Raw genomic sequence first — 21,464 nt, 5'->3', positions numbered from 1 at the left:
GGATCTTCCAGGAATCAATTACCTCCTTGTGTCATATAAATTGAACAGGTTAAATTTAGCTAGAGACTTTATCCGACGTCGTATTTGAGAGTTCAATAGGATTTTAAAATGTAAAAATTACTATCGTAGTTTCTTACATTAAAGAAATTGATATCTTCATTCTGTCACAAATTCTGTAAGAGCACATTTAGACTTAAAGTTTGACACTTGGAAAGCTGTCTTCTGGAAAATCACAAGCATTTGCTGGTCCTTGATCTGTCAGCAGATTGCAAGGCGGAGGCGTAACATCACTTGAAACCCCTGCAATTTCAGTGCAATTCCATTGAATCTTCTTTGGCTTCTTTGTTAGTCCGATGGTGGCATTGGATATGCAGATTCCAGTAAATGGATGGCCTGGAATTCCCTCCAGTCTAGCAGCCATTGTCACGTTCTCTGCAACAACATCTCGAAAATTGATATTCTGAATAACAGGGATTGCATTAGGATCATAATCGTTGTCAGGATGAGAGCCGTAATTCCCCGCCATCCAGAAGACCATTTTCATAGTTTTCATAGTCATCCCTCTCACATATATGTCTTTGACATAGTTTCCTCTTCCCACAGCGGTTTTGATCCTGACGGCTGACTCTGAATTAATGCCTGTGATGTCTTCTGCCCTAACATCCTCGATCCCACCGGACATCTCACTACCTAGTGCAATCACTGCACTGAATGGAGAAATGCATGTGAGCCGTCTGATTACCAGCTGCTTTGTTGGCATAGCAAACTTGATACCATACTCATCCCAGCCACTCTTAACAGCTACACAATCATCTCCAGAGACAATGTAGCAGTCTTCAATCCGGGTATTAGTGCAAGAGTCTGAAGAAAAAGCAGGAGGCAAAACAAAACCTTTTAACACTGATAATATTGTAAACACCCTGCAGGTAAAAAGTCACCCATCTGTTGCTTATTATATAATTAGGAAAAGTCTTTAGAGCTTGGCATAGACAGATTCACTGTCCACTTTCTCACCTGGGTTGATCCCATCAGTGTTTGGAGAAGTTACAGGTGCGAGGATTGTTAAGCCTTGAACAACAACATTGCTGCATTTCAATCACAAGCAATCTTAGAACATAATACCAACATGCTGAGGGAACTGTAAACTAGCAGAGGAGAGGGGCAAAAACCTGCTGTAAATAGGATGAACATTCCAGGATGGAGAATCCATCAATGTGAGACTAGAGATTTGAACTTGATTGGAGTACATGATCTCAATCAGGTAAGGTCTGGTGTATTTCAGCTCTCCCTTGTGGAATTTGTCCCACCAGGTGGTACCCTGACCATGAATAGTGCCATTGTCCCCTGAAATATGTTGAAGTCCATATTTTAGTACTTCATAAACCTATGGTTTTAATAAATCTCATTGATGATTAACATTTCATGGTACCTGTTACAACAACATCGGTAAGGTTGGTTCCAAAAATAAGACTGATATACCTTCCACCAACTGCATCCCTTCCTCGACCATACGACGGTAGAGGGTCAATGACAGCCCATTCACTCTCATCCTAACACAATTTCCAGGCACAAGAACGAGTAAGCAAACTTGGCTGAAAATACAGCATCAACCATTCCATTAGGTATGATTACAGCCACCGTAAACTTTATATTCAAATATATTTATATATACATCACCATCAATGAAGTATAGAGATTAAGGTTTTCGGTATTCAGCAGACACCAAAACTGATAGGTTTTATGGTTGGGCATCAATGATCAGAATGAGGGGACCATGATTGTAAGCTCATTCGGACGGTCACCCTTCAGGGCAGGCCCACAATTATCATAGGACTGAAACTGAACAGTTCAGATCCACAGAAACTAATAAAGTGGGCACTGTATCTTGTGGTCTTTCCAATACCTGCCCTAAGTTTGCTTGGTTGCATTTTGAGGCATTCCCCATGTTTCTATACCGTCTAGAACTCAGAATAAAGTAATCATGAAACGCTCACAACCACACATTAATTGGAGATAAGAACCCGGTTCGCATGCATTAAACTGTAGAAATGAATCAAACTGACAAATCTATTTATCACACCATATTCTTTATTAAAGGTAGTGACTGTAAAATTCCCATTTTGAAACACTTTTTTGTCTGTTCCATAATCTCCTTCATTTCTTGTATAGTCAGGATAATTGTTCTTTCCCATCAGCTTATAAAACTTGAAAAAAAAAAAGATAAAATATGTATTACCCTTGGGAGTTTCTAACCTGTGAAGCAAGAAGAGTGGCATCTTTGTGGAGATACAGAGTGAAATGGCTGGTAAGATTAAAACTACCAGTCAGCCATTTTCCTGGAGGAACAAAGAGTAGGGATCCACCATCTGATGCATACTGGCTCAGATTATCAATGGCAGCCTGAAAAGCCTTCGTATTTGATGTCACTCCATCACCAACTCCTCCAAAGTCAGCCAATGAGGCACTGTACTTTCTGCTGCAACCAGTAACTGGGTAACCAAATGAGTCTAAAATTCTCACCGTTCGGCTTTCAACACCATTTACATTAATCAAAACCAGGACTAATCCAAGTAATACTAAGGTATCAAGAACCTGCAAATAATTAAGCAAAGAATATAAGAAAGACAGAGAAAAGTACATGGATTTTAATGGTGCAGTAAGCAAACTGACAAGGCTGGGCTTAAAAATCCATCAGAATGATATTCCATACTAAATGAACATGGAATTAAGGAGAAAATAAGAAGCCACTACCGAACAAACTTTTCATTCACATAAGAGAAAATTGGACAGAAACTTATACAGATGATGAAATGGAAGAGTTTTTGATTACCTGCAGGTTTCTTCTTGGAGTTGTCCACATCTCCACCAAACCAAAAAAAAATTGTTGGTAGTTGTTTTAGCGCAGACAGAGGTCCTAGGAGTTTATATAGAGAACGAGGTTGAAAGCATTGAGGACTCTTCAGAAAGAAGCAGTTTGTGGAGCGGTCTAAAGAAACAACAAAATTACAATTCAAACCCCCAACCAGTTGGTAAGTTGGCTTCTGCGCCTCAACAAATTGGACTTTGCCTTTCATGTGTGGAGTAATTCACAGTTTTCATTAACAGAACTCAAGCAAGTTTTTAACGTGATGATTTGATTTTTTTTTTTTCTGTATATGAATCTGAGATAGGCTTGTTGTATAGCTGACTTGAGCAAGCAGATTTTAACTATTTTTGCTTATGTAAAAGCACCACATGCCTAAGTCAGATGATGTTTCTGTTCAAACACAACATTCCTTTCAGTATTATTATTCTGACTATGGGGTCATCGACATGGACGCCTAACCTTTATTTTTTCTTTTATGAGTATCCAAATTTTAGATAGAATTAGTCTACAAAAATTTACGACATAATTTCAACATTTCAACTGAAACTAAAGCATAGTATTTCTGTTTCCGAACGGGTAGTTGGAATCGAAATTCAAACCGCAATCAGATGAAACTAATCATATATTCTCATATTAAGGAGTTTATTTAGTTGAAGCTATGATGTATATCTTGATTTAAAAACGATGGTGGTGCATTGGACACACAATGCGCACTATGAAAAGGCATTCCCCACTAGTCTATGTTACTGATATATATAAATAAAAACTCCCATTCCTCTCTCAATGATTTCCTGGTTCACCCAACTACCTTTTGAAAGGGGAGTGCTAGAACACCATTAGTTTAGGTTCCGTAAGGATATCCATGTCTGGGCACATGGCATGCAGGTTGCACTAATTAACCATCCCAACCAGTTTGGCCAATTAGACCATGAATGACATGCAACAGGTTAACTGTTCAAGCAATATCCGCAGGTTTAGATTCATCTATATAACGGATGAGTTGGATTCAAGTTAACATGACTTGCAAGTTGCAACTGGAGAGAAGATTTACCTACCCAAATTCTCCCCCTCTGAAATTTCCAAGTAACTTCAATGATATGGAATGTGGAACATTGCTGTTGGGTCCACAGCTCCCAATACATCTTCTTTTGGTTTGTCAGAACTCTAATGGCATTTGCCAACCCGTGACCATTTCCCTACCTCAGACTCACGCCATGCCCACCTTCTCACGGGCCTGCAATTAACACGCTCAATACTTCAAAGGAAACAAAATTTTTCCCCTCAAAAACAAAACAGAAGTATGTTCCCCATGAGAACAAAGGACACATCAATCGTTCGAAATTAATTAACTTAGATGATGTTTTACTCTAAGAAAAAGAATTACTACAACAACCTGGGATTTGAGTTATTGGTTCTTAACTTCTTAATTCTTCCAATATTAGATGAAGGAAGGTTAAAGATTTGAATCAGTCATACTCCATAGAAAACTCTCTACTGTTTAGTCCCACGAGAGTGTGACAAAGAGTGGACTAGTCAGCAGTGGGCTTTCCCAGAATCAGAAGAAGCATTCACGAGAGAAACTTTAAGGTAAGCAACAAAACAAGTTGAAATTAAAATTCCTGTTTTGTTGGTTGGCAGTGGCTTTTTGTGGATGTCGTTTCATTGCTGCCTAAGCTTAATTCTCTCTATTTACATTTACACGATTTTCCACTTTGTGTTATTGGCACATTAAGATTCCTCACTTATGTTTTCTTTTTCTTTTTATTTATTTTTTAATGGATAAAGATAAGTGGTGAGGATTGCTTTATAACTTATGAGGTATTGGTATATAGGCATTTCACTCCAAGCTATGTATGTTTTCTTGGCGTCTACATCAAATCCAATCTCATAGGTTGGATTGCAATCCTTAATTGGCATTAGGTATATATATTTTTTCTTTTGTTTTGAATATGAAGTAAAAGGACTTGGGTGGGTGTCTTGCAATAAAGGTTTTGGTATATATTTGGGGCTAAGAAAAGATACAAACAAATAAGAAAATTGGTCAATGGTAAAAATGGGGGAGACATATCAAATTGTGGATAATAACCCATATCTTGTAGACATTCAACATGCCAAAATTCTTTCTTTTCTTTCTATTGTAGATTTTTTTTAAAAAATATTATTTTATTACATTCAATTAAATTTTTATTTTTTCATGTTATATCAAATAAACTCTTATTACTAATAATTAACTAATTATTATTAATCAAAACGAAAATTATCATTATATGTCATACGACATTGACGTAACATACTAACATACTATAATAGATGTTGACATAAGATATTAATATAGAATAATGACATTACTATATAACATTTTTTACTATTCATGTCTACGTCATGTCGATATCACATAAATATAAAATAATAAATAATATTTCAACTAATGATAATTAGTTAATCGTTAATTATAAAAAAATTATTTTATTCAAAATAAATATATAAAAACTTAATTCAATGTAATGAAAAATAAAAATTTATTTAACTTTGTTTCAAATAATTCATAAACTTCTTTAAACATTACCTCAAAGAAATACTACTTCAACAGATGACAATGCAAAAGGGGAGAAAAGATTTATCTAACTTTCGGGCCTAAAGAGACACAAATTTCAGCCCACGTCGGGGGAGGAATTCCCGCCAGCTGGTTCTTCATAGTTATTGGGCCTAAAGAATTTAATTCTCGGATTCTATCATCACACGTGTGTAACACCTTCCAACACTACTCCCTCTCTCTCTCTCTCTCTCTCTCTCTCTCTCTCTCTCTATCTGTACGTTTGTTGAGTTTTTCAGCACTAAACTTTTTAAATGCAACATTTGTATAATTAAAAATTATTCAATATATATTACCAAACCTATTTTATCTTGTTACTGAAATACTTATAAAGATTTTATATTAGTATACACACACATACACGAGATTTAAAGAATATACAACATAGGTAAAAATTTTAATTAATATGCTGTTATTTAAGAGGAGGGTAAACATATTATAATATTTTTCTTAATTAGTGCATTCATATTAACTCATCAAACTAAGCGCTCTCTTTCATTAATATTTAATAGATAATCACTGTCTTAAAAAGTAAAGCAACAAATTTTAATTAAGCCATTTCTAAATAAGTAATTAATTACTATTACTATATGATTTTGTAACAAAGTGTTAATCTATAAGTTTACAGATGGTAAAGCATATAGTGTGATGGGGATTCCCTTTTAATTTGGTGCAAATAGAAGTCAATTTAAAGCAAAGTGTGTGGCCGGTGCTGACCAGTAAATTTCCATCAAGTTTTTAACTTATAGTAAGAATATAATAGATATAACGACATTTACATAATCATAAAAGGTCATACGGCAAAACTTTTGCAGTTGAAAAAATCATAGTAAATCAAATGAAAATCTTTAAATAGTAAAAGGTAACAAATTTAACGTAAATCATCCCAAAGTCCTCTTTTGCTAAACAAGCAAACATGAACAAATGATTAATATATATATATATATATATAGATGAATAAATAAAAAAAATAAAGTGTCTAATTATTAATTCTTCAAAAATACTAGTAAATTTTTTTATTTACAATGCACTTTCTTTTCCAAAAGCAAAGAGTTTTAAATTAAAAATGAAAGAAAGCCTTAATCATGGGAATATCCAATTCTCATGCACATGTCAAAACTACATTAAACAATATGAGTACTCATTGGAAGAAAATATATATATTCACTCTCGAGCGGTACACCATATATATATGCTACATACATACATTAATTAATTCAAAACATAAGCATATACAAATTAATTAAATAAACATCCACACATGGCATATTAACTTTGAATATATGCTACAATATGAAGAGAGGCATGCACTTAATTGAAGGTTGCCCTAAAGGACAGTTCATGAAGTTAATTATAACAGAACAAATATGGTAGTAAAAAAGAATGGTAAAGAAACCTAACTGCCATTATTTTCAGCAGATTCAGCACTGGTTAGTTGTCTAGACTATAATATTAACGATGATAATGCAAGTATTAAGCTAAATGCTTGATCAACTTTATCAAGAACACTAAAGCAACGGATAAGAACCAAAAATTATCTGCATCTCTCTCTCTCATGAATCATGAACAGGAAAATGAGGCAAAGTATGGATTGAAGGTTTGGTTCGCAAAAGAAAAAGACGATGGAAAGTTGGTTCCTTATGAAAATTAAGTTTCTATTAGGATTAGTAACGCTGCAAAGAAGATATTGAAGAAGGAAGATCAGTTCTAACTTCCAGTTTAACTAAGTTAAGTGCACATATTGATCATAGAATTATATGCTTCCTAATTGCTGCCATGAAACTAAAGAAGCACATGTTTTCAACATAGGATATGGTAATTAAACCGGTGGGAATTCAGAAAAATTGGTCAAACTAGATCATGAACAAATATGCTTTTATGGGGCAGATCCAAAAACAATCTCTTCGAGATTTTTTAATTAACACATCTTTAGTTTTTTAATTCAAGTACTCAGAAAGGAACACAGCAGCACTACCAAGTTTTTTTATTAGTAAGTTATTCAGAAAGAGGTATATATATATATAAATATGAAACTCAAACCAAAACGGAACGGTTCACTTTAATTCCAAATTTGGGCATTGAATATGAAAGGACAAACCTCGTTATTGCATTAAATGGAAACATTCACACTCTGACAGGAACTTAAACTTCTGGTTATTGTACAATCCTTGGTAACACCATACACCATACATCAGACCTATTTCTTCATGACTGGAATCCTTTTTTTTTGACAGAGTTCTGAAAATTAAACACCATACATATATACGATACCAAACTAGAAGGACCCTTGCAAATTCAACACTGATGGGAACTGAATCCCTTATTTAGCATGTACAGATTTACTTTTTAAAACCCACTTATCTGTTATCTTCAATCCCTTTGTTGGAAGCAATCGAGTAGGAACTTGTAAGAAGGAAAGCATCACTTGTCTCCAAACAGGTACCCCAGAGATGAATCTCCACCAGGAACTGATTTAACTTTCGTTGATGGGCGATCCTGAAATTAAACATATACAGTACTTAGGTTAAAAGTTATGCTCAGAGGAAGTGCAAAGAAGTTTATGTGATAATTTACTTACAGTTATGAAGTTCCCTGAATTCTGTCCTTGAGCCCTATGATAGTTGTTGTTGACGTTTTTCTCTGTCCGTTTCTCTGACCTGAGTTTATTTGGAGCCGGAGGAGTCTCTGGGGTAGTATCTATGCCATACGGAGGCTGGATCGGTGGTGTTACAGCAGGTGCACTTGGCTGCTCATCAGCACCAAAGAGGTAGCCCAAGGAACTTTGGCCGCCGCCGTAGCTCCCACCTCTACTCATGGTTGGAGAACTGCTTGATTTAGTTAACAAGTAATTTCAAATTACAAGGGGAAAGAATGGAAAAAACCCTAATAAATAATGTGGTTGGGTCTATGTATGTGCGGATGGGCGCTTATGGTATGTATGTTATCTTCTGGTACTGATGATAACGCACGTTACCAACTTGGCTAATAATGTACACAAGTAAAGCATGGTACATTGCAAATTGCAATATCGCTGTGCTGGAAAGGGGCATCCTATGGATTCTTTAGCTTTGACCTAGCCTCTATGTATTTGTATGCCCTTTCACTTCCATGGAGAAATGCATAAATTTAAACATTGATGTTTTATCACGTGAATCATGAAAAACTTATTTCTTTCATCATGAAAAATTTACACTGATTGATTTCACATCTTGTATATCAGTTGTAAAGTATAATGTGAATGCCATCTATGTATCAGTATAAAACATGATTTCATTTCAAATTATATATTGATGTCATCTTCCAAATTGTTGCATCCAGGTAGTTTTCAGATTGTCCTGAGGCTATTATCTTCAAGCTGGTTGGGTCATGGGTGCCTGCTGTTTCTGCTACGAACCTGTTTAGAAATACAACATCTACGGGGGAAGCAATCAGAGAAGTGAAAGTATTTCGAAGAAATTATATCATAAAAGGGATAAACGTCCTTAATTACATTAGAATATACTTGTTTGTGTTGTATATATTTGTGAATCCAACATATACTTGGTGTATGTGCAGTAGGAGTTTATGTGACAAAACAAAACCCAACAACCATACCATGCAAGTTAGCACAAAAATGACTCTAGAACTGTCCCTCTGCTAAAGCAGAAGAGATCAGTTGGTTAAGTGTTCAAGTCAGGTGGGCTCTGTCAGCCATTCAAACCAATATAATAAACCATAATTATTAGGAGTAGTGGCTTTTAGTTCAAATACTATTGACACATAATTGACTTTAGGATTGCTTAGGCCACATATCATTACTTAATACATGGTTAACTTTGGGCCCATTTTGGCTGGACTGTTGAGGCATCTAGCCAGGACTTAATACCGATTTTACAACTTACACAGTCTAATCAAGCAATCAAAGTCAGCGTACTAAGGTGATAATACCTCACTATAAAAACAAAGTAAATGTTTGCATTGATGATTTTACTGTAACCTAAGATAAATATGTCATCAATCATGAATTCATGACACGTTTATCTGGCTTCAGCATAAAGCACATTATGAAGAGCTAAAAGGGTGTCTAAATGGGGTTAAATCAAGATAATGGGTGACTTTAACAGAACATATATAAAGGGAAATGATAATTTGATTGGTGTTATATATATAGAGTGTTGCATTTGGGCCCATTAATGACTTGTATTCCTCAGAAAAAAGTAAGAAGAAGGAACTAAGCTAGTTTAAATCAGATGGAAAGGTTCGGTAGGAAGGGAGCAATTGTAGGCCAAAGGTATCCAGCTTTCAGCTAATGGTTAACGCACAGTGGCTTAGATAAAGATAGCCACATATTATAAATTTGATTCTGAGATCATTTCCTATTCTGATCAGACTTAGACTATTATTTGAGCCCGTGCTTAACGAAAAGGTTTCCATGTAAAAACTATAACATTTCTCGTAATATTTGCACCATTAAGACGTTCCTATTTTTGAAAGTGACAGAGACTGAAGTAGAGGTCATCAGTTTGTCGCAGACTAGTCAGATATTATCTGTTGCCCATACCTTTGAACCCTCTTGCAGCTGGTGATGGAACAAATTATATGATGTCTGTGGCCCTTAAAAGATATCTGAATGTCAACCACTGAATCTTAATGACAACGAAAAGCTCAGCACTGGGGCTTAACCTAAAAATGAAATGGCCTTGAATAGCAATATTTCTGTCTAAAATGCATACATGCTCTTACTTGAAATGAAAAATATCGTTTTTCAGCTAAGCTTTTCTGATATCACCCACCATAATTGCATGCATTTTTTCAATTGATATTTCAAGCAGTTTAGAATAATACCAGTACCAGTTTTAATAATAATAATAAAGCTTTCTCCTTTTAAGGCATCAAAAACCCTGAACGAGAAGCCAACCAAAGATTTGGTCATAAGTCATGTTCTTTGGTTGGCAATAATAATAATAAGCCAATAGTATTTCTTTCCTATCATATTTGTATATGTTAATAAGAAATTAAAAATGAACAATCATAAATCCAGAACATTCCTGGTGCTACTGATAATGACCTCAAGTACTTTTTTGTTACCGATCTTAGCCAATAATAATTGAGAGTATAGACATACAAGAGGAATTTTTCAGTTTCATCAGTTGGCAATAAGGGAAATGAGCAAAAAAGCTGGAATATTGAACCGACAAAAAATATCTACTGGGGCAAGGTGGCTTGACAGTACTGGCTCAATTCAAATCAAAAGCATGATTTGATGGTTGCCTCTCTGCTTGCAGCCTCAAGTTAATGGCTCGTAGTACAATAATCGCTAACTGGTACGAGATTTCAGGCCTGCCCGCTGAGCTGGAAAAGAGGTTTTAAGATCACTAAGCTAGTCCCAGATTTAATCAGGCCTACCACTGAGTTGAGTTCTCAGTTTGAGTTTGGCTCCTTCCTTCTACTTCCTCTGCAGCTTTGCTCTAATCTCCATCAAAAAATAAACATTACTAGTCGCTCTTCTCTTAATCCATGCGTGTCAAATTACGTTCCTTGCGCAGCTTGTACTTGCAGTAGTGCTCATCAATCAGCTCTCTTTCCTATTACACAGTTTGTTTTGTGAATGATGGCCAACTTGGAAATAGATGCTGAAATCTTAGATGGGAGAATTAAGATAAGGCATAAGGGTGAACTGGTAGAGATATACTCGATGACGAAGCTACTTAAATTATCAGAAAAAGAGAATAGAGGTGACGAGGGATCACACTTTGAGACCTCTGTTTGTAACCTCTTTACTAGACATACGTGCTATGTGTAAGTAAAAGATCAAATCCTACCAACAGTCTCAATGGACCCTACATGGGGATTGCCACCTCCCCCCTCCCACATCCCCTCCCAACAGGAAAACCCAAAAACTGTACAGTCTCCTTTCGTGATTTGAGGAGTGATTGATCAATGGATGAATCAAAAAAAGAAAAAGAAAGAACGAATGCTTTGTAGTTTCAAAACTGATCCCTCTTCACTCAATAATTAATCTAGATAAAATCATGTGTTGCTTTTGCTTGGAGTACAAATCAACATAGTATACCCCAAGTTGTGAAGAGCAGAAAGCAAACAACGAGGAAGAAGCAAAATATGCGTGTCGACTTCACCTGCGACAATCAATTTCCATCCGATTTACTTAAATGGTATTTTTTATTATTAAAAATGACCAAAATAATTGTACTTTGAGTTCTTCCCTTTTGGGCTAACACAAGGCTCGAACTCCTCAAAAATCTATCACTAGAGTTAGATTTATAGAAAAATACGTATTGTTTGACTATAATATTAACTGTATGTACAAATGCTATATGTTTATGTTATTATTATATGAATTGGATTAGTTTCTTAATTAATTAGCTTGTTTATAGATAGAGAATCGGAAAGTGCATCTGCAATGGACTATTGGAACGAAAATCAGGCCCAAACCATAGAATATCAATACTTGCTATGTTGGGCGATGTACCCACTTATGGCCAAGTTTTGACAATGAAGTTAAAAAAATTTAACCGCCGACATATAAAATAAAAAATCTAAACAACAAAATATTTTTCCTTTATATATATTTATGTGCGTTAATAATTATTAGTTTGATTAACGTTATTTTTTATTTACTTGATTACTTTTAGCAAATATGATAAAGTTACAAATTCAGAATAAATTCATGAGAAAATAAAAAATGATTGCTGATAATAAAAGTGACAATTAAAGAAAAGTAAAAATGAAGTATGCCGTCATAGCAAATGATAACTAATAATTGCAATTAGGTACTGAAAATAGATTCTTTTAAGCTTTAAGCACACACCCATAACCATTAATGTACGTGTGCTAGGCGAGCCAAACCTGTTGAAGTTAATAATTTCTATAAGGTGGTGTTTATGGGGTGGATTACTTTAAAATTTATGGTGATTCGTGTTTGGTAAAATTTTCATGTTTTTACATGACAGTAATTTTAAATTATTAACATCGGTTAGATCATCTCTTTAAGAGATTCTTTTCATAAATTCTTGTGTTAATAGAATATTAACATTATTAGTTTATTTAACTTTAGATTATTTTGATAGTTTACTCAAGATGATGCCTGATTTTTATTTGATATCGGACATGGTGATTTCTAAATGTCGATATTAATGATTACCAAGTAAACTTATATCAAATATGGTGATTTTAAATCAATAATAATGACATTACCATAGTAATAAGATCACTTGGTAATTAAATCATCATGGTAATCTTGAAATGATACCAAAAGCTATCTGAATGTAGCAAATTGGAGCACATAAAAGTAAAATGCAAAAGCAATTCCAACAATCACTTCTTAGACGGGAGCTGACTTTCTTTCAAACTTGTATACGACTTTGACTCCTACATCGGTTTATATATTAATTAGAAATTGGAACCGAGATAAGAGTCAAATACAAAGGAGAGGACCCTGCCGCGCATTAACAAGAAAACCAAATCCTACTAAAAGTGGCAATCAAAAGTACGTACTCAGAATTTGGTAGAACAACTAGCAACTTCTTCGCTTTCATTCAATGCTAATGACTAGCATCTATGCATGCCTAAAACACTTGCTACAACTTCACACTAAACGTATCATGAAATGGTTAATTTATAGGTATTATATTTGAAAAACTTTTTAAATTATTTAAAAAAATTCAAATAAGTTTTTGTACTTTTATTATGTTCAATCAAGTACTTATCGTTTTATTTTAAATCAAATAAATCTTTATATTTTTATTTTAAATCAAATGAACTGTTATATATAATTAATGATTGACTTAGTGAAAAAATTATTTATTATTTTATGTTACATTGTGCTCACGAGCATACTAAATATCATAATTGATGATGAAGTGACATATTAATTTGATATGATAACATGCCCATGTGACATATTTTACAATTTCGTCAATATAATATGACTGTTATGTAGATATAAAGTGACAATAAGCATTTTGATTAATGACAATTAATCAATTATTAGTTTTTTTTTAACAGAAAAGGGTGATGACCCACAACTTCACATTAATACTTAGCAAGTATTTTTAACAAAAAGAAAATATCTTAGGCAAAATTGTAATGTGATTTGTCTAGAACAACAAAATATCAAAATTGATAAGAATGTTAAACAAAGAAAGCTCATTACTAAACATAATTACTACAATGGCTTATTCATCCTCCTGGCTGCGCAACCTGGCAAGCTTGTTAGTGACAACAACATCAAGTTGAGCTGCTCTTTCAACAATCTCTTTTCTCTTCCTTGTGGAAACATCATGGGCAATCTCAGCACAGTATGTCCTGTTGTGCATCATCAACAGTTCAAGCTCTTTGATGTTGTGCACAACAAATTTCTTAAAGCCATTAGGAAGATAGTGACGAGTCTTCTTGTCTGAACCATAACCAATGTTGGGCATCAAAGTGCATCCCTTGAACTTTCTTCTTACACGGGAATCAATACCCTTTGGTCTACGCCAGTTTGTCTTGACGGAGACTTTGCGGTCGCTCTGGGGTCTCTTGAACTTCTTGACCCTCATCTTCACGATCTTCTTACTTAGAAGCGGCACCGCTATTTCTTCTTCTTCTTCTTCTTCTTCTTCTTCTTCTTCCCTCTAAGAAATTTAGGGTTTGGGATGGCCGAAGCTAATCAATTATTAGTTATAAATACTTATTTGGTTTAAAATAAAAATATAAAAATCTAATTGAATGTAATAAAAAAATAAAAAAAATTTTAAATAATTTAAGAACTTATTGAAGTATTATCTCTAATTTCTATTTAAATAATTAGAATAATTTTTCAATATATTTATTATTGCGGTTTATTCACGTATACAAAAATTAAAATTAATAAATAAATGATATGTATAATTGATTGTGATTAGGGATCTCTCTAGCTCCCCTCAAACACTTGTGTATACTTTGAAGTGTGTCATTGATGATTGCAGCACATAGGTTAGGAATTCAATTAAGGGAACCAAAACAAAAGGAGCTAGGCGTATTTCCAACTTCCTAAGGTCGGCCATGGGCCATCAACTAGCCAGGTTCTACCCTTGACCAGAATGGTGGTCCCAAAACACAAGGGCAACCCAGTAAATTCAACTTCCCAAGCCGCATTTCAACAGCCGCCTGCATTGTTCAACAACATCATCCCCACCTTCTAACCGAAACTTAAATTCAAAACATGCTCCTCTTCTCCCTCCCCATAATTCGGCCTTTGCCTTGGAGAATTCTCAACTTCTCCAAACAACTTACCAAAACCCGAAATTCTTTCATTGTTTAAAGACTTATTTTCTTGTTTTTGGTCAACATATAAATTCACATCAAATTTGTATCAGCCTTTCCTGAGGTAAGAGTATCCATGGCGACAGGAAGCTTGCTGGCTGCCTCAAGCACTGTAATCTACCAGTTCGGACGTAGCACTGCTTTAACGACAAAACCCAACTCGCTTGCTGTTGGCTTATCGGGTTTGGCTCGAGATACCATGCTGCAGAGAAAGGGTAGTCATATTTTGAGGAAAAAGAATTGCTTGAATATTTTCATGGTGATGCAGCAGACAAGAAATGAGAATGAAAACGAGGCTATAGAAAAGAGCGATACTGAGAAAATTTCTGATAGCATAAAAGGTTACAATCACGTCACCCTTTCCAGGGTCGAGGAGAGATTAGCTAGGAAGAAATTGGAGAGAACCACTTACCTACTTGCCGCTACGTTGTCTAGTTTAGGCATCTCTGCCATGGCCGTTATGGCTGTTTATTACAGGTTTTCATGGCAAATGGAGGTAACAACTCAACTCTAATGTATTTTCCTTTTCCGTTTTCTTTCCTTCTGGTTTTAGTCGGTTAATATACACAGGTATTTTTTGTTAATTTACACTTTTTTCTTTTTACAATTTTTTCGTTCTTAACTTTGGTTTTTGATTATAGGGTGGAGAAGTTCCACTGCTGGAGTTGGCTGGTACATTTGCTCTCTCAGTTGGTGCTGCTGTACGTACACAATCCTTGTAGCTTCCCTTGATTGAATCACTAATAAAAGGTTAATGGGTTTTGTTTTCTCGGGTATGCTTGAATTTTCAGGTGGGGATGGAATTTTGGGCGAGATGGGCTCATCGAGCTCTATGGCATGCTTCATTGTGGCACATGCACGAGGTCAAATTACAGACTCCTAATTCCATTCCAACACCTTTATTAATTAAGAATTTGCCACTTGCATGTTATTACTGGATTCTTTTGTTTGTTGCTTTGACGTTTAAATCACCACGAGTTATTTTGTTTTTGGTATGAATGTTTGCAGTCTCATCACAGACCACGAGAGGGACCCTTTGAGCTCAACGACGTGTTCGCAATAATCAATGCAGCCCCTGCCATTGCTCTGCTCCTCTACGGTTTCTTAAACAGAGGCCTCTTCCCGGGACTCTGTTTTGGCGCCGTGAGTTGCTCTTCTTTCGCCCCTCTAATGTTAAACAATGTCCTTTTCCCTTTCGTTTTTTTCTCGCTCCAAAACAATATTTGGCGTCACTTTTCCCTTTCATTAATTACGTCAAGTTATTGGCTATCTGCATGTGGTCAAATTCTACTTTTCATTTTCACAGGGCTTAGGGATCACGGTTTTTGGTATGGCCTACATGTTCGTCCATGATGGTCTTGTCCACCGTCGATTTCCAGTTGGGCCAATTGCTCATGTTCCTTATCTACGGAAAGTAGCTGCAGCCCACCAAGTACGTTGACACTTGTCCACATTTTAACAGCATTTTCTTCTTAAATTAATTAATCTTATTACTAACACAACATGTTCTTCCTTGTTTTCTTTTTCCAATCTACCAGCTTCATCATGCAGACAAATTTCAGGGAGTGCCATATGGGTTATTTTTGGGACCTCAGGCAAGCCTTTTATCCTCTTCAAATCTGAGAAATAGATACCAAAATAAACAACAAGCTGATTGAATATATATGTTACGATTTTGCAGGAATTGGAAGAAGTGGGAGGCATGGAGGAATTGGAGAAAGAGATCAAGAGAAGAACTAAACTGTCCAAAAATATTCCATAAACAATTCTTTTTCGATTGAATTCTATCTGTAATTTTTCATTTTTTTCATAACTGTATCTAAAAAAGAAAAATATCTGTAGTTAGGAACAATCTATTTTATTTATTATTTATCCATATATATTTTGCTTTTACAATTTGATATATTGCAATAAGTCAAGATTCTCATCATCTGTACATCGAAGGAGCAGTGGACTTGTAACTGAATTAGATTAGGGTGAAACCTTCTAAGGCAAAACCTAAAAACGAGTACTGATCACAAAGATGGTGCATGTACAAGGTTTGACAACTACGTGTTCCTAATGGATGTTGCAGAAAGAAAAAAACAAAAAACACTGGGGACGTATAGAAATTAGTGAAATGTGGATCCTTTACAGTTTTTTTGTGGTCGGCACACAATAGGCTTGACAAGAACACGTTGGCCACGAGCACCGCAACGTTAGTGCCCGTGGGTAACTTAATATTTCCTCATCGACTCCCCCATCACCATGCATATCTGCATAACAGTTCAAACAAAATGGCATACCTAATAATGCTTCTCTATCCATTAGGACACATGACTCGACAAATTCATAAATAGGGTAACCTTTCATTGATTCTTAGGCCTTGTTAGATTTAAGTTTAAAAATATTCATGATTTTTATTATATATAGATTTATGGTAAGTTTAGGGTGTTGAGTATCTAACTCGTAACACATACTTGTCTAACTAAAATAGGAAAAGGAGGCGTGCAAGCAAGTTATATATTTTTACACTAATTAGAGCAGCCTTGCTAAATATCTTCAACTTCTTTATCCAACGGATTAAGACAAGCAGAAGCTTTCAAGTTTGAAGCCTCGACATAATTAAGATTGAATACGGGAGACGTGGAGAAACAGGGAAAGGAAACAAACGAGGAAGGGACGCTTACACCTACTGTCCTGTCTTATTCTTAATTCCAATTCGAAGCCTGCTTGCAAAGGGAACTGAGCATATATATATATACCAGCTACCGAGTTATATCAGCCACCGAGCTCACTTCAAATCATAATGAGTAGTACTTTTATTTCAGCACCAACTGTTTGGTTAATTCGGGTAATGCGGTGAATCTCAGTTTTGATAGTACTGTGTTCCAAAGAGCACATGAAATTTGTCTGTCTGTATTTGACGTCTCTTCAATAATTAAGGACACAAGGGATATTGCCATTAATTACCACATGTTCTTTCTTTTTTCTTTTAATCTAAATTCGATTTTAACTTGAAAATTGCTTCTTCTTTTTTTTAATTTCTCTTTACTAACCTTTTAAAAAAAATCTTTTATGAAAAGTATAAAAAATTTTAAATCAAGTTAATTTGAATTTTCTTTAAAAAAAGTTAATTGGACCCTTTTTTTCATCAAATGAACTATATATTAAAAAATTGATATAAAATCATATCTAAATTAAAACTAGATAGACCAAAAGCAAGTCTATCAATATCCCAATAAAAAAATTATTTGAACACTTTAAAAAATTAAAAAAATTAAAAAATAAATTAATGTCAAAATCAAACTTAAACCATGCTCAAAACATAAAACTAGCAACATCAAACGTCGTAACAAAACAGAACATAAAAACTCATCAACATCAGCCACCGTACCAAATAAATATCAACAGCGTAGCAAGATATCCAAGATAATTTGACTATTAATAACTACTGGTATATTAATCTCCAATAATGTATAGTATAAAATAACTATTTAAAATTAATTACATTTTAATTATATATGTTTTCTCTTGAGCTACTGGTGATTTTATCTTATATTCAACCGCTATCTGCTAAAATGATGACGTTTGTTGTTACAAGTGTTAATGCGCTTGATCCATGAAACGCATCATCTTTCGGAACCGATCGAACGGCCCAGAAAATGGAGCCAACCATTCAAAGGTTCAGATTAATACACGTAAGCATTGGGAAACCAAATAACCGAGAAAATTCTCGGAACCATCCTTTTTCATCAGTTTTTCTCCACGGTACCTGGAACTCGGAAACTCAACAACGTTGTTGGCTTCTTTCAGTCTGTCGCTTCCTACAGAGGAACCAAACACTTTTGCAGGTACGTTAATCAAGGTTTTCTACAGATTATTACTATAACCCTTTTGTTTACCTTAAATTCTTTATGTACTTGATCATATTGAAAATGTTGATGTTTGTAGTGGTGAAACAGAATGCATATGCCAGCTTTTGCAGCCTGATCATAAGAGATTTTTGCTGTTTTGCTCTGACGTCAGCAGTTTCTTGTGCTTTCATGCTTTCTTTAGATGTATGAAAATTTCACCTTGGCAAAAGTAGGAAAAGCTTGAACCCCTTTGGTTGTCTGGTTGAAGTCAAAGATGGCTGTGATTGGTTTTTGGAGATAATATATTGGCCATTCCCATTATTACTGCCTATCCATTGTTTCATACTCTGTTGCTTTCATATATTAATTCTCCTAAATAAATGTATACTGGTAGGGGATTGGGGAATTGGGGGGGTTTAAACTTGGGCCCTTAATTTTGTGGAAGATTGTGCGACTGAACAATGCCTCGGCCACAAGTAATTCAATCTGGGACTGCAATGAGTTTCTACTTTCATTCTTATTTACAAACCAGAAAGTTGAGTAATTCCTTAATGTTGTTTGCTGTGTGTTCTGATTTTTCAGGGCTGCTAGTTCTTGATATTTAGCTGTTTCTTTTCCTAGAAGAGCACAATTAACATAAATTCTACATGCGTGGGACTACTGCGTTGTTGCCTGCAAAATACAAATTCAAACAATTCTGTCCTATGTCTGGATCCCGGGGTAATGTCCCTCTTAAATCTTGTTAATGTTTTTATTTAGGGCTATATTCTTGTAAGCAGTCTGTGACTTGACTACAAATTAACATATAATTGTCCCCAGGAACTGTGGCTGCATCAACACCAAGGAAATCGGAGAACAATGATTCTGAGAAAGGAGAGTTTGTCAGTAACGACCAGACTAAGCCCATTGTTGCCTTCAGCAAGCCTCCACCGCAGCTACCTCTTCTTGGACCATTAGTTGCTCTCTCTCTCTTGGAAACGTGGTCTCGCTGTGATGGTGATGATAGCTGACTGGTGTTTGTGAAGCCATTGCTGAAGTCCTTTCATGTACAATAAGAAACTCTGTGTAAGTGTCGACTACCTGAATAAAATCCTTGAGATGTAGAGTAAGATTTTGATTGCACAGGCTAACAAACGAGCCATGAATTCCCAAACTTTAACGTAGCTTGCCACTAGCGGGTTTACGAAAGGTGCAAAAAATATAGCGTAGATCTTCAGTACGGATTGTAGTATGACATGTGGACGCTTTAGGAACCCTGCAGGATTGAAAAGAATTGTAGAGGCATTTCAATATGATGCTATGAGATGTGTGTATGTTTCCAGTTGTAGAATGACAGTTAATTTGTTGCATACATTCAGCAGCACGTGGGAACTCATCAAATATTGTAGTCACATTCTTCAACAGGACCTGCATCAATCCACATGTAAATCCAACATGGTTACGAAAACCAAATACTACTAATTGGAGACAGATATAGTAATCAGCAACAAGTAATTGAGGAGCACGTTGATTTGAATCTTGTCTGGTGCTAACAGGTTTGAAAGTGTTAAAACAGAAGAGTTCTCTAAAATGATTTACCAGCACCATTCCCCCTGGTTTGACAGGTGACTCGATCACAATCATAGCTTTCCTGCACACAAGCAAAAAGTCTTGTCAATTCGAATGGACTCCTTTTTTCTTGATGGCACACATAAGTTAAACAAGATCTAGTACTTTATAACTAATTTTTCCCCTTCTTCTGAGCATTCGTAGAAGCTGCATCCTCTGGTGAAGGGAACCTGCCTCTGTTTCCATTCTGCAATATTAATAAGAAGTCAAGTTACCATTTTTAAAGGACATGGGAGGTAGTAATCGGAGAAAATTGTAGTTGATAGGTACCTAAATGCCAATTTACTCCTGCTGTAAATCCATCTCCTTCACAAATATGTTCGATGACGAATTTCACATTCTGACCCATGCCTCTCGTGAGGAGATTGAAGAAATGCATAACCTCCTGCAGTAACTTTTTGTTTCAGACTCTTTTGAATTACATGTTGCAACTCAAGATAAGTTAATAGAGACCAAGAGAGGTAACCTTTTTCCCATTAAATGGGTTGAAAAAAGAGCAGTCCTCGATGTAGCAGTCTTCTGAGATGTAGTCCCCAAGTTTTTTCAAATTCTTTTCATTGATGCACATGTAGAAATGCTTGATCGTATCAGATGCAGAAGGTGAACCAAAAATTAAATCACTATCATTGTTTGATGACATGATGGAAGAGACCCCACGGTTGTTGGTTTTTTTATTTTTCTCCTGCCTTTTAATGGCTATGCGATGTGGCTGCTCCTTCATTCTCTTTTGGCACTCGAGTTGACATGATCTTTGAAAAGGCAAGGGATCAAAGGGGAGGCCTGCCATTGCCCTGTGACATGTCCTCTGTCGCAGGGCTTGTGCTGAGAAATTAACAGCGACAGCCATGGCCAAACGAGATGAGATTTGCAATGTGATTCAGGTATTGAAACATGTAGTTAAAGTAGGACTGGTGCCCATTATTACACGGTAGAGCAAGGAATAAAAGCATAAGTTTTGTAACTTTTACACCAAGAAAGGAAGGCCTTTTTTTCAGTTACCTTTGCATGAAATCAAGGAATGTCCACGAGAGAGCTTTAGGCTGCGTTCCGTTTTTTCATGTACCTAATTTTTTATTGTATATAACAAAAGTAGTAATATTATATAATATATATTATTTTTTACCCTTATTTGTTATGAAAATACTTAAATTATATTTCTGCATAATAAAAAGCAATACTAGCATAATTAAAAGCATCATTAATTTTACTAATTTCACAATTTTTATTATCATAGCATTTCATTTGTTAATGTAAGTAGCAAAAAGTAGTATCACTT

General features: G+C 35.2%; 5 protein-coding genes across 5 annotated transcripts; 1 reads left to right on the top strand and 4 right to left on the bottom strand.

The window, feature by feature from the left end:
- LOC18606581 (probable polygalacturonase) lies at nucleotides 6-3,072 on the bottom strand. The gene is made up of 6 exons (XM_007040274.2): nucleotides 2,831-3,072; nucleotides 2,254-2,592; nucleotides 1,430-1,550; nucleotides 1,170-1,344; nucleotides 1,015-1,085; nucleotides 6-861 (listed from the first exon to the last, which is right to left on the bottom strand). The coding sequence occupies exons 1-6, from the start codon at nucleotides 2,858-2,860 to the stop codon at nucleotides 194-196; spliced, it is 1,404 nt and encodes a 467-aa protein (XP_007040336.2). The 5' UTR covers nucleotides 2,861-3,072; the 3' UTR covers nucleotides 6-193.
- Nucleotides 7,545-8,378, bottom strand: LOC18606580 (protein SPIRAL1-like 5). The gene is made up of 2 exons (XM_007040272.2): nucleotides 8,038-8,378; nucleotides 7,545-7,955 (listed from the first exon to the last, which is right to left on the bottom strand). The coding sequence occupies exons 1-2, from the start codon at nucleotides 8,272-8,274 to the stop codon at nucleotides 7,881-7,883; spliced, it is 312 nt and encodes a 103-aa protein (XP_007040334.1). The 5' UTR covers nucleotides 8,275-8,378; the 3' UTR covers nucleotides 7,545-7,880.
- On the bottom strand, nucleotides 13,460-14,735 carry LOC108661194 (60S ribosomal protein L32-1-like). The gene is made up of 3 exons (XM_018117144.1): nucleotides 14,715-14,735; nucleotides 14,511-14,588; nucleotides 13,460-14,074 (listed from the first exon to the last, which is right to left on the bottom strand). Exons 1-3 carry the CDS (start codon nucleotides 14,733-14,735, stop codon nucleotides 13,634-13,636), a joined length of 540 nt encoding a protein of 179 aa, XP_017972633.1. The 3' UTR covers nucleotides 13,460-13,633.
- On the top strand, nucleotides 14,634-16,641 carry LOC18606579 (beta-carotene 3-hydroxylase 1, chloroplastic). Its single transcript, XM_007040271.2, has 7 exons — nucleotides 14,634-15,240; nucleotides 15,386-15,445; nucleotides 15,536-15,607; nucleotides 15,753-15,887; nucleotides 16,051-16,176; nucleotides 16,283-16,339; nucleotides 16,426-16,641. The coding sequence occupies exons 1-7, from the start codon at nucleotides 14,821-14,823 to the stop codon at nucleotides 16,504-16,506; spliced, it is 951 nt and encodes a 316-aa protein (XP_007040333.2). The 5' UTR covers nucleotides 14,634-14,820; the 3' UTR covers nucleotides 16,507-16,641.
- LOC18606578 lies at nucleotides 19,556-21,042 on the bottom strand. Its single transcript, XM_018116958.1, has 6 exons — nucleotides 20,655-21,042; nucleotides 20,459-20,573; nucleotides 20,294-20,375; nucleotides 20,159-20,210; nucleotides 19,933-19,987; nucleotides 19,556-19,835 (listed from the first exon to the last, which is right to left on the bottom strand). Exons 1-6 carry the CDS (start codon nucleotides 21,033-21,035, stop codon nucleotides 19,657-19,659), a joined length of 864 nt encoding a protein of 287 aa, XP_017972447.1. The 5' UTR covers nucleotides 21,036-21,042; the 3' UTR covers nucleotides 19,556-19,656.

The sequence above is a fragment of the Theobroma cacao genome, chromosome 3 (assembly GCF_000208745.1).
Source record: "Theobroma cacao cultivar B97-61/B2 chromosome 3, Criollo_cocoa_genome_V2, whole genome shotgun sequence".
In the NCBI taxonomy this organism is placed as follows: domain Eukaryota; kingdom Viridiplantae; phylum Streptophyta; class Magnoliopsida; order Malvales; family Malvaceae; genus Theobroma; species Theobroma cacao.
The sequence above is the reverse complement of the archived record's forward strand: the minus strand, read 5'-3'. Positions and strand labels throughout refer to the sequence as shown.